We start from the raw sequence: 16,894 nt of genomic DNA, 5'->3' as shown, positions 1-16,894 counted from the left end.
AAACCATATTAATGAATTGAAGGAGAAAAACCATATGATCATCTCAATAGATGCAGAAAAAGCTTTTGCCAAATTTAACACCCATTTATGATAAAAACCCTCCAGAAAGTAGGCATAGAGGGAACTTACCTCAACATAATAGAGGCTATATATGACAAACCCACAGCCAACATCATTCTCAATGGTGAAAAACTGAAAGCATTTCCACTAAGATCAGGAACAAGACAAGGTTGCCCACTCTTACCACTATTATTCAACATAGTTTTGGAAGTTTTAGTTACAGCAATCAGAGAAGAAGAAGAAATAAAAGGAATCCAAATTGGAAAGAGGAAATAAAACTGTCACTGTTTGCAGATGACATGATACTTTACATGGAAAATCCTAAAGATGCTACCAGAAAACTAGTAGAGCTTATCAATGAATTTGGTAAAGTAGCAGGATACAAAATTAATGCACAGAAATCTCTTGCATTCCTATACACTAGTGATGAAAAACCTGATAGAGAAAGTAAGGAAACACTTCCTTTTATCACTGCAACAAAAAGAATAAAATACCTAGGAATAAACCTACCTAAGGAGACAAAACACCTGTATGCAGAAAACTGTAGGAAACTGATGAGAGAAATTAATGGTAGAAACAGATGGAGAGATATACCATGTTCGTGGATTGGAAAAATCAACATTGTGAAAGTGACTATACTACCCAAAGCAATCTACAGATTCAATGCAATCCCTATCAAACTACCAATGGCATTTTTCACAGAACTAGAAGAAAAAATTTCACAATTTGTATGGAAAAAAAAAAGACCCGAAATAGCCAAAGCAATCTTGGGGAAGAAAAAAGGAGCTGGAGGAATCAGGCGCCCGGACTTCAGACTATACTACAAAGCTACAGTAATCAAGACAGTATGGTACTGGCACAAAAACAGAAATATAGATCAATGGAACAGGATAAAAAGCCCAGAGATAAACCCATGAACATACAGTCACATTATCTTTGATAAAGGAGGCAAAACTATACAATGGAGAAAAGACAGCCTCTTCAATGTGTGGTGCTGGGAAAACTGGACAACTACCTGTAAAAGAATGAAATTACAACAGTCCCTAACACCATACACAAAAATAAACTCAAAATGGATTAAAGACCTAAATGTAAGGCCAGACACTATCAAACTCCTAGAGGAAAACATAGGCAGAACGCTCAATGACGTAAATCACAGCAAGATCCTTTTTGTCCCACCTCCTAGAGAAATGGAAATAAAAACAAAAATAAACAAATGGGACCTAATGAAACTTAAAAGCTTTTGCACAGCAAAGGAAACCACAAACAAGACAAAAAGGCAACCCTTAGAATGGCAGAAAATTTTTGCAAATGAAGCAACTTACAAAGGATTAATCTCCAAAATTCACAAACAGCTCGTCCAGCTCAATATCAAAAACACACAAAAAATAATTCAAAAATGGGTAGAAGACCTAAATAGATGTTTCTCCAAAGAAGACGTACATATTGCCAAGAAACACATGAAAGGATGCTCAACATCACTAACCATTAGAGAAATGCAAATCAAAACTACAGTGAGGTATCACCTCACACCAGTCAGAATGGCCATCATCAAAAAATCTACAAACAATAAATGCTGGGGAGCGTGTGGAGAAAAGGGAACCCTCTTGCACTGTTGGTGTGAATGTAAATTGATACAGCCACTATGGAGAACAGTATGGAGGTTCCTTAGAAAACTAAAAATAGGGCTTCCCTGGTGGCCTAGTGGTTGAGAGTCCTCCTGCCAATGCAGGGGACGTGGGTTCGTGTCCTGGTCCGGGAAGATCCCACATGCCACAGGGAGGCTGGGCCTGTGAGCCATGGCCGCTGAGCCTGCACGTCTGGAGCCTGTGCTCTGCAACGGGAGGGGCCACAACAGTGAGAGGCCCGCATACCACAAACAAACAAACAAAAAAACTAAAAATAGAACTACCATACGACCCAGCAATCCCACTACTGGGCATATACCCTGAGAAAACCATAATTCAAAAACAGTCACATACCACAATGTTCATTGCAGCTCTATTTGCAATATCCAGGATGTGAAAGCAACCTAAGTGTCCATTGACAGATGAATGGATAAAGAAGATGTGACACATATATATACAATGGAATATTACTCAGCCATAAAAAGAAACATAATTGGGTTATTTTGTAGTGAGGTGGATGGACCTAGAATCTGTCATACAGAGTGAAGTAAGTCATAAAGAGAAAAACAAATACCATATGCTAACACATATATATGGAATCTAAAAGAAAAAAAAAAGGTTCTGAAGAACCTAGTGGCAGGACAGGAATAAAGATACAGATTTAAAGAATGGACATGAGGACAAAGGGAGGGGGAAGGGTAAGCTGGGATGAAGTGAGAGAGTGGCATGGACATATGTACACTACCAAATGTAAAATAGACAGCCAGTGGGAAGCAGCTGCATGGCACAGGGAGATCAGCTCAGTGCTTTGTGTCCACCTAGGGGGGTAGGATAGGGAGGGAGGGAGGGAGACATAAGAGGGAGGGGATATGGGGATATATGTATACATATAGCTGATTCACTTTGTTATACAGCAGAAACTAACACACCATTGTAAAGCACTTATACTCCAATAAAGATGTTAAAAATAATAATAATAAATAAAATAAAATACAAAAAAATTTATTTGGGGGTGAAACTAATTTTATTTAATTTTACATATAATAATAACTTGTAAAACAATTTAAATTTAAGAATTAACAACTGACTGTCAAAATTCCTGAAATCCTACCATTCACCTCTTATGAGCACGTGTGAACCAGCTCCAGCATGCCACTGGATCAGACCTTCATGGATATTGCATAAGTATCTAATATGTCACCTAACCTCCCACCCATTCATTGATCCTCCACATTTCAAACATGTACGGGCCACAAACCCTGATCCACAATTTCAAATTCAACAAAGCTCTGAAAATTGCAGCCGTGGTGCAAACTCACTTTGTGGTAAAACCAGATCTGAACCAGATGACGATTTATTCTATTTTTAATATCACATGTTTCCCTGAAAAGATATTAATATGTTTGATTTGGGTGGGTTGTCCCAGACCTCCACTTGGGGCATAAAATAAACAACATATGCATTGTTTTACACTTCCAAAATATGAAAAATTCTCAGCTGATTCAAGGGTTTTGGATAAGGGATTGTGGACTTTCAGTGATGTTCATAAAATATAAATACAGAGCCTCACCCATCAGAGCCTCCGTATCACCTAAGGGATAAAATCGAAGTTCTTAAACATGATACACAAGGCCCATAAATCCTTTTCAAGTTTCCTCTCAACAGCTCCCACCTTGCCCTCCTATATCAAACTACTTCTAGGAGTCTGACCAACCATGACTAAAGATGGAGCTGGGCTTATTAGTTACCCCTCATCTACACTGTATATACTTGGGGAAAGAATCAGAACCCAGCTAACACAGGAGTGTGGTGGTCCATCTTTCTTGTTCTATCACTTATGGGATCTTCATCTGGCCACTTCATTTTCCCTCATCTCCACCTCTCATCTATAAAATGGGAATCATACAACTAACAAGGATGTAGGGAAGGTAAAGCAAGTTCATGGACATGAAGATACGTTTACATGTGCTATATACTACATTAAAAGGTTTTTTACTATTCATCATTCTGAAACTGGAATACTGGTTTGAAAGCAGATATTCTTTAAACCACTGATGAGTAGCCAGGGATTTCTCATCTCCTCAGAAGGAGCTGAAAGTTGATGTACATGAAGCCCAGCCTTTTCTGTCACATACAAAAAAAGTGTTATGCTTGAAAAGAGTCTTGTGTGGTTGGTAAGGCTGGGGAAATAGGTCTATGTTACAGCCCCTGTAACTCTCAGGAACGGATGGGTCTTATTCCATTAGAAAAAGGAGGAAAGGGGACAAGAGCAGCCCAGGTTCTCACTTTTCTGGGCCTGTGTATATACATTTGTTTTGTTTAGTCTTGCTGTTGTTATTTTGGAGGTTTTGTTTTTTGTTTGATTGGTTTTGCTGTTGCTGTTTTTTGCTACACTACAAATAAACAGAGGACTTAAGTCTGAAAGGTCATTTAAAACCTATGCATGCCCCTCCTTTGACAAACAGCTTCCTATCTTCTGCTTGAACAGTCGCAGTGAATGGGAGCCCATTCATTCAGTCCAGATGCCTGAACATTTTCTTGACAACTGGTACCTCCTCCTTCCATTACGTGAAGGCAGTCTGAACCAGCTACAAAGAGTAACAGGAAAAGAAAAGAAACTGGCAATGTCTTACACTGGTAAAAACGACTGGAATCAGATCTTTTCTTGAAAGTAGATTTTGATGGAGGGTTGTGGGAGAAGTAAAAGAATTTTGAGAGAGAAGAATGACCAAAAAAGAACACAAAATCACTACCATTTAAAAAGGAGAAATGGGTTCCAATGTGCAAAGGAAGAAAGTCTGATAGCAAATAAGCAAATATGATTGCTTGAAATTCTACATGCAAAGGGTACATGCCTCATTATTGTCCTTAATGTAAATGGGTACCAGAAGACAAAAGAGAAATAGAAAACTAGTTGCCAGAGATTTCTTCCCAACTTTCTGAACGTCCTATTAGGTTCAGAGGTAAGTACAAGGCTTGCGTCTTTGGGGCAAAGCTGTTCATATTTACCTGAAAACTGCTGGTGTTAGCAATCATCCTAGCTGATGTTAAATCAAGCACACAATTATAGTGCTAAACCTCAGTGCAGATCACACAATCAGATTTATCTTTCAAAAATTGGTATCTACAGGCCACTGCAATCACTGAGCAGAAACATTCAAACAAACAAAAAAAAGTCAAACTTCTGTACAAATAAAACCAAACAAAACATGCACCCTTAAAGAAATTACTGATTCTATTATTTGAGAATTCAAAAGTAGCCACCACTGGATTTGAAAGACCATGTTTGTGCATTCTTTCTTATAAATGAGATACATTGTAGAAATGAAATGAGATATATTGTAGAAAAAAAGTGAGATACATTGTAGAAACAAAATAGGTAAGTGTTTACTTCTGATGTGACCTTCAGAATTTATGTAGACATCTTGCTTAATCAAGGCAGCCTTTTCTTTCTTTTTTTTTTTTTTGCAGTACGCGGGCCCCCCACCGCCGCAGCCTCTCGCGTTGCGGAGCACAGGCTCCGGACGCGCAGGCTCAGTGGCCATGGCTCACGGGCCCAGCCGCTCCATGGCATGTGGGATCTTCCCGGACCGGGGCACGAACCCGTGCCCCCCGCATCGGCAGGCAGACCCCCAACCACTGTGCCACCAGGGAAGCCCAAGGCAGCCTTTTCATTTGCACAAATCATATTTTACTCTGCAGATGGGAGGTGGAGAGTAGAGAATAAAATGTAAGTTGGTGAAAGTGAATAAATTAAAAGACTTTTCATTAAAGGTAACCCAGAGATGATAGAGATAGAGATGGACAAGATAGAAATAAAGGTAGAGGCTACCAATAACAACGTCAAAAAGTATTGCCTTTTACCAATAGTTAGTACTTGAGAACAGAGGAAGGACACTGATGTCCATTGAAAATCCACTATGTGCTAGGGACTTTGCTAAGAATTTTACAATGTTACCTTGTTTAGTCTTCATAACAACTTGTCAGGTATATATCATTATCTGCAGTTCATAGATGAAGACACAAATGCTCAGAACTTGTCAGCTTGGTTTTCAAAAATTCATTTTAATTCAATTTTTGGAACCCATTTGAAACAAAAATATGCTATGGTGGTCAGAAAGATGGATTCACAGGTTATTTGGTTTCTGCATTCCTTTGATTGAGGGATTTGTTCTGCTCGACTGGAAGGTTAAACATCCCAGTGTTGTCCTCCTAAAATTTATTCAAAGAAGATGTCCCTCCCAGAAGGGAAAGATAAAATGATTCTTCACTAAGGTGTAGAAATGACTGAGCTTTTCGGCTGGAACCTTTGGTGATTGTATCACCAAGAAAACTTACTGAACCAATTAAGTATTTCAAATGGAGTTCTAATTGCATTCTCCATTTAATATTGTGGATTCTGCAGAAGAAAAGAGATGCCTCTTACCCTTATTATGTGCATATTTTACTTATTACTATAAGGACTATGGCATTCCTAATATTCACCTGGTGGGTGAAAAAAGGTCACACAGACACTAGAATGTCAGGGTAGGACAGAAAGTTAACCATCTTCATTGTGTCTTTGGCAATGAAAACCCCCGTAGCTAAGATAAGCCTTGAGGGTGAATGGAGCAGTCATTAAAATGACAAGCACTTAAGTGTTAGATTTGGTTTTTATCTTAACTCTGGACAGGTGGCCTTTCTTTTGAGGGCTTTTTATTTGCTTGTTTTGTTTTTTTTTAATTTTTATTTTATATTGGAGTATAGTTGATTAACAATGTTGTGTTAATTTCAGGTGTAGAGCAAAGGGATTCAGTTATACATGTACATGTATCTATTCTTTTTCAAATTCTTTTCCCATTTAGGTTATTACAGAATATTGAGCAGAGTTTCCTGTGTTATACAGTAGGTCCTTGTTGGTTATCAATTTTAAATATAGCAGTGTGGACATGTCAATCCCAAACTCCCAATCTATCCTTCCCCCACTCCAAGGTGGCCTGTCTTTATCCTGCATGATTTCCCTAGTTTTGTTGCTCATGTTATTGTACCCAACTCACCTAATGATAAAATTCACAATGTATATGTTGACCTCATTATTCCTCTTTCCCAACCTTCCTTTCCACTGTACCCAGAGTGGGATGGTTAGTAGCCTGATGTGGTTGGAGGGAGAGTGCTTACAAGAAACAGAGATTGGAACCAGAAAGATCAGTTAGGAGGCTAATACAATGGTCACTGAGAGCCCTGATGAGGGCCTGACCTAAGGTAGTCACAGTGATGGCTGAGTGAAGCAACTAGCCTGGAAAACAGTGGTAGAAGTCAAACCTGGTCATACCATCAGCCATGGGGCACCATGAAACTTTACTCTCCAGCTCGATATGTCAATCAATTACCTCACTGTAAGCAGGAGAAATTCTTCCACTGGGCCATCTCCTATTCTGTTATGGTGTTGTCAAGGAAAAGGCTAGATTTCCACTGCCCTTCACTTAGTCATAACTACTCACTCTGTCGAGAGCCAGAAGCCTTGAATTTTCTCTCCAGAAGTCTTGGTAATGTGGCCTTTCAAGTCTTCTGTGGCAGTCTCAATGGCCCCTGGCTGAGTAGGAGAAAGAGAATACCTAGTTTAGAGAAGACTGAGTCCTCTTCATGCTTATGATTAATTACTATATCCCAGCAATTCCTCCAAAAAGTTGACCAGGAAAGATAATTCTTGGAGTTGCCTGTTTGTTGTAGGCACTGCCTGCTGGAGAGCTTAGTCTTAAACTCTGGTATTTACTAAGTTGCTCTCCTTGGGTGGGACAAAAGTGATCCAAGTCCTGTGAGATTTCTATAATCTTACTCACATTTTCTCATAGAAATGAAGATAGCCATTTTCAGAGCACCAGTTTTTCTAATAAACAAATGTGTATCAGGAAGTTCAATGCATTTAGCAATACATACATTTTTAAAATCTAACCTTTCTCTCTTCAAAGAGTACATGGTCATAAAACACAAAGGAGGTAAGCTTCTTCCAGTATTCTGACTATAGTTTTATCTGGCTCTGGGAAATGAATTTTTTGTCTCCTTACCTCTCTTTTTTTACCTTTATCCAAAAAGGAATTCCTACTACGAGCCTGCCTCTAGCTTAAAAATGGATTAACCCTGTCTTAATAATAAATTCATAGACCCTCTAGCTCAGTGATTCTTAAACTTCAGCACACATCAGGATCACCTGAAATGTGTCTTAAAACAGATTTCTGGGCACTGTCCCCAGAGTTTCTGATTCAGTAGCTCTGGGGTGGGCCTGAGAATTTACATTTCTAACAAGTTCCTGGGTGATGCTATTGGTGTGGGACTCTACTATAAGAACCATTGTTCTCTAGGCAGTTACTCTCAGCCTTGGTTACCCATCAGAATCACCGGCGGAGCTTTTGAAAATCCTAATGCCAGGGCTGTGCACCAGGCCAATATATCAGATACTCAGTGGACGGGATTCACCTAACAGTACATCAGGATTTTTTAAAGCATCCCAGATAACTCCAATGTATAGCCAAAGTTGAGAACCACTACAGCCAAGGGCTTATCTATTATAAGCCATCCCATTTTATAAGTGTGAAAACAGGGGTCTGTGTAGGGAAGTATATAATTTGTCAAGTTCACTCAGCCAAGAAGTGACAGAGACAAGACAGGAAACCCAGACATTCCACTTCTAGGCCTACAGCACAGTGCTGGTCTCATGCCCAATCCTGGGACTAGTATGTTACAAGTCCTCATATAGTCTCTATATAATAGGGCTTTATGCTAGACACCTAATCTTCCATAAACATTAACATTCGTAATCCTCCTAGCTTGAGACCTTTCTCTCCCAAAAGGAAATGGGGATACTAGCCTGGCTAGGACCCATTCAAATATCTTCTCTCAGAGGTGAGGTGATTGTAGGATTTTGGTTTGCTTGTTTTCTCAAACTATGATAAAAGGCTTTGAAAGACTATAGCCACAGAGTCCATCAGTTAAGAAAAATCTTATATGAGTCCACATGTAAAATACAGGAAAAGAACGGAGCTGCTTCAGATGAAGCGGTAGTAAATGGTACAGAACTTTAAGTACTTATCTGTCCTCCTCCCTTCCACTCATTCCACACAGCACAAGTCATCCAGGAAATGGATAGGACAACTACAGAGAATTGAGTGACCTGTGTTCATATTCCAGATATGTCATGAATAAATTCTGTGACCTACAGATAATTATTTAACTTTCCTTGGCTTCCATTTCTTTATCTATAAGACAACTGAGTAGACTGAACCAAAGCTTTCTGAGCCAAGCTGATGATCAAAACCTCCTGGAAATCTTTAAGAAAATATGACCACAGCCTTTTACACTGAGAGATTCTAATTTTCAATTGTCAGAAAGCTAGTATGGTACCCCGTGCTTGCTGAAACCTGTGTGTCACAAAATCAGTAAGTTCTGGGACACCAGTCAGATATGCCTTGAGCTCCCACTGACACAGGAGATTGTGTCAACATCACTGGTTTCCAGTAATCCAGCTGGTAGGACTGGACTACCCTGCAGGGAAATTTCCTGATTCTGCGACAATTCTCCCATCATCCATCATCCTTGGCTCCCCATGATACAGCCTGACTCTACTAGGCCCACTGGTCAAAGTTCTCTAAAAACTGATGCTTTCTTTGATGACTCATCATGGCTATTTTTCCTGTCTCTTTTCGTGTATTCACGTAATTTCTGCCTCAAGCTAATATAACTTGGTAGTGAAACTAATACTTTTCAGAAGAAAAACATTATAAGTGGAATTGGAGAATAATGAAATAATCCTAAAATAAGCATTTTGTTGGATGCTTTTATGCCAGACACTTTGCCAAAAACATGTAAAGATGAATAAAAGAATGTAGAATTTTTCAAAACCTTACTTGTCTTCCCTATGGAAGGCAATTGGCAAAAGCTATCAAAATGATCTAATCTTCGATCCACACATTCCATTTCTGTGAAGTTATACTATAGATACTCTTGCATATGTACAAAATGACGTATGTATAAAGTGTCCTTTGCAGCCTAGTTTGTGGATAGCAAAAACTTGGAAACCATGCAAATATCTATCAATAGTAGAGTTGTTAGCTATATTATGGGACATATCCATGCAATGAAATATGATAAATATGTAAAAAATGAAGAAACATGTGCTAATCTTTGATTTCAAAATATGTTATTAAGTGAAAGGAAAAAAATGTTCAGAAGAAAGGGTAAATATGGCAACTTTTTTTGTGAAAAGGAGGAGAATGGGTAAGAATAAGTATTTGTGTTTGTACAGGCCTGAACTCACTCTGGAAGGATACATAGAAAACGTTAACAGCGGTTCCCTACTGGTAGGGAAGGAACTTGGTAGATGGAGCCAGTGGATGGGTGTTGTTTGGCTATACACATTTCAAAAGTAAAACATTAAAAATGAAGTGTATTCCTTATAGAACAGTTCGGAAGTCTCTGGAGTTCTGTCCGTGCCCTCACTGCCTGAATTCTTACCTTCAGTAGAAATATCAGTTATGCCTCTATGGAACAGCTATGCATCGTATCCTGACAGAGTATTTTACTCTCCTCCATTTGTTATTATTGGTTACCATGATAAATTAACTTCAGCCTTTTAGTGTCAAAAATGAAATAAAGTGTGTGAACACTTTGACTTGTGTCCGGGACAAGGTCTTAAATCTCAGCCTTTCTGCTGGCTGTGAGACCCATGTTAAGTCACCTTGTCATTCCATGCCTCGTTGTCAGCATTTGTTAGATGGATAAGATATCGTTAACTGTAACAGCTGTTAGGAAATGGTGAAAACATTTGGTAACACTGAAGAATAAAAGACTTCATTATCATTCTTCTTGTTAACATTAAATAGAAGGGAAATCATTGTACCAGGATTGGGGGATCAAATGGTTACTGAACAATTAGCTCTGAGACTCCTTGCACTCTAAGACTAATACGAAAGTATAGTGGAATGATATGTACTCATCACTCGACCAGAGAAAGCCTGGCAAGAGAGTACAAATACATTTCTAATTCTAAATTTTAAGAAAAAAACATTAGGGGGATCCTTGCTTATAAGTCACTACATAGCTTAATGGTCAATATTCTCTCTAATAGTCTAGCACTAAATATTTTCAATCAAAACAAACGTACTGAGGAAAGTTCAAAGACATATGTATTTGTCTCCTTGTGTTTCCTCGAGCTAGAATAGCCCAGGGCCAGGAGCCACACAAACAATATTCGTGTCTGCTACTAATATTTTCCCATGTACTGGACCCCTTAGCTAGACAGTGAGAGGATGGGACAAGATAGAAAGGAATGCTCCTAGGGACTTAGACACAATCAGCTCTCCCTTGAGGGCGTCGTCATACCAAGAGTTTACTTTGTGGTATATTCATAAGGTAAGAAAACCAGCTGTGAATTGGATGTGATTTGTAAAGCCCAGACAAATTTGTCTCTCCCTGAAAATGAAGGAAATGCTTCTTATTTCATGATTGTTAAGTGTCTGCCCTCAGATAGAAACATCAACTTTATTACCATCTTCAAAGGATTTCAGTGTAAGGAGGGGATTCAAGAAACATTTTGCCCAGTGAGATATATAATTTCTAAATCACAAAGAAGCTCACACAGACAATAACAATACAACTAATATATTTAGTTGTTCCCAGTACAAGAGCAAGACATGGGGAAGCGTGTAGTAAGAGAAGAGGGAAAAGGAGAGAGCATGAAAGTCAAATTAGTGTCATAAAGGCAGCAACATCTTACCACACAATGGGAAGTCCCGAACCTGCTTATTAAAATCTTGTTGCTCACAATAGAACACAGGCTATAAGAAGGCCATGCGGAACCATTAATTAAATATTAAAAGATCAAAGAGTTTTAGTCCCATTAGTTTGTATGTAATTTACATTCTCAAGTATAAATTTAGAGATAATTCCCCATCTCTAATCGCTTTCAACTTTCTGATAAGGTTTCTGCAAATACAGAGTCCTACAGGGAGTTTAAATATATCTTTCCCCATGCGGATCAAGTATTGTTCCTTTCATAAGAAGTTGCTTTTGAATATCACTCTCCACGACTGAAGTGATTATCATAATATACCTCAAGTTATTAGCCTTGAGGGGTACTTTTGCTGAGAGAAGACAGTAGGCCATTTTTAGATATGTCTAAGCAATAATAGCAGATGAACAAAAATATGAGGAAAAGGTTATCCAAGCAGACTGATAGCAAGTGGTTCAGACCTTCATTACTGTGATTCCTCATTCATTGTCCAAGGCCAGAGGCAGTGGATGGGTGGTAGAAAGTTCCAGGAGTCTTGGGTTCCTGGCCTGCTATGACCCCTAAGTTGCTGGTTGCCTTTGGACAAGTCACATCTTCTTTATGTGTCTCAGGGGTGGGGTTGGATATTTTATGAGGCCCCTCCTGGCTCTGAGAAAGAATGTTGCTAAGCTGTATCAGATGGACAAATTTGCAGTAAATAAATAATTGGCTGGAAGCCTGAGGGAAGAAAGCAACAACCAGAGTGACCCATAAAAGAACACAAGAGGTTGAAGGGACCAGATTGGCTTGTTTTATGACCAGGTATTCAGAGATGCGATCTAATGCACGATATTATGATGCTAAAAATGCCTTGTTTGTCTTAAATTGATCTATACTTTCATATCAGTCACATCTTTGCATATCCAGCTTGAAACTCATATACTGATCCTCCTTCTTATTATAGCATTGGGTGTCCACTCCTGGCAGCTGAGTAACTGAGTGCCATCCTGCCTCAGCAAGCCAAGGAATAACTTTCCTTTCCAGATATGAACAAGAACCGACATAAATATCCAGCAAAACTTACATAGATTGTACTACATCTCCATAGCAGGATATTACAGAGTGTTAAAAATGATGTTATGAAACTACAGTTATTGACATAATAAATATTTGGCATGTAATTCTATTCTTTTGCACAATAAAATGTACATATAAGAAAAAGTAAAGTTATTCACCAAAATGTATAAAAGCACATTCATATATTTTGGTTAACTTTGAACTGTGGAATTATGGTGACTTTTATCTTGCTTGCCCACATTTTCCAATTTTTTTCAATAAACCACCTCCTGTGAAATTATTTTAGAACCCTGTAATAAAATAAAATGCATGGCCAAGGAATTTCTCCACTCAGTCACTTACTGCTTTTCTGAATTTGCAAGATATATCCTTAAAATTCTTACACCGTAATAAATTGATTTATTTTAAATCACTGCATGGGATCACAGAACTATGAATGGGAATTGGGGAACATTTGTTCTAACCCTAGCTTTGCTACTTACTAACCTCTTGGGCAAGTCAGTGCTCACTAACTGTTAGGACCTTGGGTGAGCCACTGCCCCTCTCTGGACCTTGGTTGCCTCTAAAAATTAGAGAATTGACTAGCAACTTGGTGTTCAAAGTGTGGTCTGTGGACAGAAAGCATGAGCATTGCCAGAGAGTTTATATAAATACAGAATCTAAGGTCTCATCCCAGACCCACTGAATCACACCAGTATTTTAACAAGCTCTCCAGGTGATCCGTTTGCACGATAAAGAGTGAGAAGCATTGGACCATATCATCCTTAGATCTCATTTCAGCTCTAAGAAGCAAAACATTATGATGTATGCTTCATAGATCTGAGTCATTCAGAGCCCTGGCCTGATCTAATTATCCCTTGAGAAAATCAGTTAGCTTCCTTCATTTGAACCTCTTTCCTGCTACAGACCCTATAGGTCTACATTTGTATCTCACCTTAGGGGTCATGGTGAGGTCACGGGCATCTTAATATCATTCCTATTACCAATAACAGGAATGTGAATGCCAAGTCAGCAAAAAAGAGAAAGAAAGCATTTAGAATAGCAAGAGATGCCATTTATGAAATGTTAATAGATGTGTCTTACACTGTACTAAGAACTCTTTAAAAATTAGCTTATTTAAACTCCCATATAAAACTGACATTTTATCCATACTTTGAAGATGAGAAAATTTATATATATGTATATATATACACACACACACACACACACACACACACACACATATACATACATACAATGTCTCCTCCCATTTCCTCAGCTACCACCACATCAGCAGATTTGTGGTTTACAAGGTAGTAAAACTGGATCATTATTTATTCAAAATAATATTTATCATTGTTTCAGTCGAACCAACAATTGTATTTTCATTACCCTCACATGCATTAAAGCACGTTCATTATACTCACATGCTAAAAAAGAAAAAACCTCTTCATATTTTGTCTCTTGGTCTGAAGGAAAGTTAATGCTGACTGCTTGGGAATGTAGCCTTTACAGATACCTCCTAAAGAGTCCTCAGGTCTACTTCAGAGTCACTGATAAGATTAGAAGAAGGTTTTCCTTTCCCGAGCTCTTGAGAACTTAAAGTTACTTTCTATACACCTATTGGAGAAGATGTTCTTTACGTGAATCGTAGTCAATCACTGAAAATCTTTACCAGGGGGCCATACGTTCAATTGTACATTATGGCAGAAAGAGCACCGGACTTAGAGACAGAAGGTACAGAGTCTAGCTACAGCTCTTACACTAATATTACGCGACTTAGGTCACTTCACTCCTCTGAAACTTCAATATGTTTACCACTAAAACAAGAGTGATAAGCCCTTTCCTGCCTACCTCACAGTGCTTCTCCAGGGGACTGTATTTTATAAGCTACATAGAGCCACACAAATAAAAGCATCATGTAAATAAATAAATAAACAAACAAAAGCTCTGTTGTAGCTTTAGACTGTGTCAGTTTAGCTAAGCTAGAACTACATTTTCTAGAATCTCCTTTCCTGTCTGCTTCTAAACTAGTGTTAGCCACAAGAGACGTTTGTGTCAGATTTGAAAGGCAGAAGTGAAACATCAGTCATGATTCCTTATTGAAGATGAGGGCAGGACAATCAGGCCCAAGTGCAGCTCATGTTCACAGCTGCCAACCTCCTGTTTACTTGATGTCATGGGAGGGGGTGGGGAAGCCCCTGGACCTACAGCTCCTTTTGCTACAGTCAGACCTCCTCCCTCAGATCCTCCTTCCCTGAACTGGGTAAGTGTGCAGCTCGCTCGGTGGAGAAGAGCACTGGCTTCTCCTGAAAGTGACTCACATCTTCAAGTTCAAACTTGGTGGGAGACAAACACAGGTTCCATTTTTCCATGGTGGGAGCCGCTCGGTCAAAAGGAATTCCAGTTTGTCCATCCAGGTTCAGGTTATTCCCTATTTCCTATTCCTACTTCACAACAGCCAACTGGTTGATCTATAGCAACTTCAGACCCATCATCAGATGCAAAGACAACAGCTTTGCATAGACTTCTCAGGCAGCTCTCTTAATTGAACCAGCTTCCAATGATAAAGCCCTTATTCTATATCATTCATCACTGTTCTTCTCTCATCAAATCCTGTTCTTCTCTCATCATGACTATCAAAGAAAAGGCACACTTTAAGGGATGCTTTGATTTCTTCCCCAGCTATATCTTAAGCTTAACTTTGCATATTCAATAAAGTTCTCACACTTTGGAAAATAAACCATTTGCGATCCCTATGCAAAAACACACAAACACACACGTAGTATAGAACATGCCAAAGCACTCTGCACATATGAGTCACTGAATATAGGTAATATAGGTATATATCTTCAAACACACACACACACACACACACACACACATTGAGTCTCTTTAGCTACAACTTTATCTTAACCAAAGATATATTTTCAAGGCTAACAAATCAGGGTTTGTTAGTTAAAGCATTATAAATAGTCTCAAACTCTTGGCCACCACTTATTTAGCAGTCGAGTTGAAAAAAGTTTTTTTTCAACAAAGAGATGTTCCATGTACACTTGAAGAATCTCTCCTGCCACAGTGCACAATCTGTAATGTTGCCCCCAGTTGATGGTAGCCTACAAGCTCACTGCTTTGATGCACAGGGAAGAAGCTCAGCTCCAAACTGCAGCTATAGGATTGGAATAAAGTGTTTGTCCCCGTAGTGTTATACCAGCATGCCCATGTAGACCCTTGAGGTTTAGCCCATGCTCAGCAACCCTTTCCACTCCATCACCCATGTCTTTTCCAGACTTACAACAAATACTCCCTCTGGGCTCCCAGCCTTATATTCTAGCCAGTCTGGTTCTCTCTCCATAGAGCATTAATTTATTGAGGTCAGGTCTAGCATGAATACAGGACTCAGGAGCCAAAGACTCATGGAGGCTGGAGGACCTGCTTCTCCTTGATAGTATCTGGCGGTCAAAAATAGACCCTTAACTTCTCCGAAATTCAGATCTTCCACCTATAAAATGGAGATAAGGATGACTACTTCACAGCTATTGTGACTATTACACAAGATAACGGACATGAAAACAGTTGGTAAAACATGTGGTATATGGAAGGATATTAGGATATTTTTAAGGAGAAGTTTTATGTAGTATTTAAGTTCATGATTTTATTATTTTACCCGTGTAACGAAGTACTTCTGTGAGATATGAGGCTGCTGATAGGGACTGGGGTAGAGTGCTGATTCGGTCACACTTGGAGGCCTTGAAGTCTGCCTTGGCCCTGAGACAGTGCCTGGGTCACCCTCCTCCGTGGACAGCTGATCAGTCTCAGAGGTTTGGTCATCTCCCTCTTGCTTTGGAGACACAGGCTGCAATCCTTCAAAACTCCCAATGGTTGACATTTCTTCAGCCTGAAACAAAGGAAGAAACAATCTTCTCAGAAAAAAAAAAAGTCGCCTGTGTCCTAGCTATGGTAAAACAGTGTATGATGAGCAAATGATTCTCCTGAAACTGACAAACCCACCACACATTAACTAAGCAGGGGCACTGATGGATGCAGTTCAATAACACAGACTCTACAATCCTCTGTGGACGTTTACCAGGGGAAAGAAGCAGACACCCTCTGGTCAGAGAAAAGGAGGCTGCAAGCATTTCCATTTTCCCCATCTTTATTCCCAGGGACAGGAAGCTGAACAAGGGAACAGCAGTATGAAATCATTATCAGACAATTTCTCTTCAAGTTTTCATAGCATTTTTGCTTGAAAACCTACTAGCCTGCAAGCTTATTTAAGAGTTAAAAGCAATGATATTGCACCTTCTTGTGTACTTCTTGGGTAGTAATAGGGCACGAAAGCACTTAGAACTGAGCATATTTTTAACCGCAAGATTGCAATTCTAAAAATGTGTCTTCAAGGATACAC

The 16,894-nt window shown here is 39.1% G+C and overlaps 1 protein-coding gene across 1 annotated transcript in view; it reads right to left on the bottom strand.

Moving 5' to 3' along the window:
- TPRG1 (tumor protein p63 regulated 1) overlaps positions 1 to 16,375 on the bottom strand; it is a 110,871-nt gene extending 94,496 nt beyond the window's left edge. Inside the window, 2 exon segments of the mRNA XM_032629399.1 lie at positions 7,169 to 7,260; positions 16,154 to 16,375. Of these exon segments, the coding sequence (XP_032485290.1) occupies positions 7,169 to 7,260; positions 16,154 to 16,375 (314 nt within the window).
- Positions 16,376 to 16,894: the final 519 nt, after the last annotated feature.

The sequence above is a fragment of the Phocoena sinus genome, chromosome 4, assembly GCF_008692025.1.
Source record: "Phocoena sinus isolate mPhoSin1 chromosome 4, mPhoSin1.pri, whole genome shotgun sequence".
NCBI lineage: Eukaryota > Metazoa > Chordata > Mammalia > Artiodactyla > Phocoenidae > Phocoena > Phocoena sinus.
Note: the sequence above shows the minus strand (reverse complement) of the source record. Positions and strands in the feature narration are given on the sequence as shown.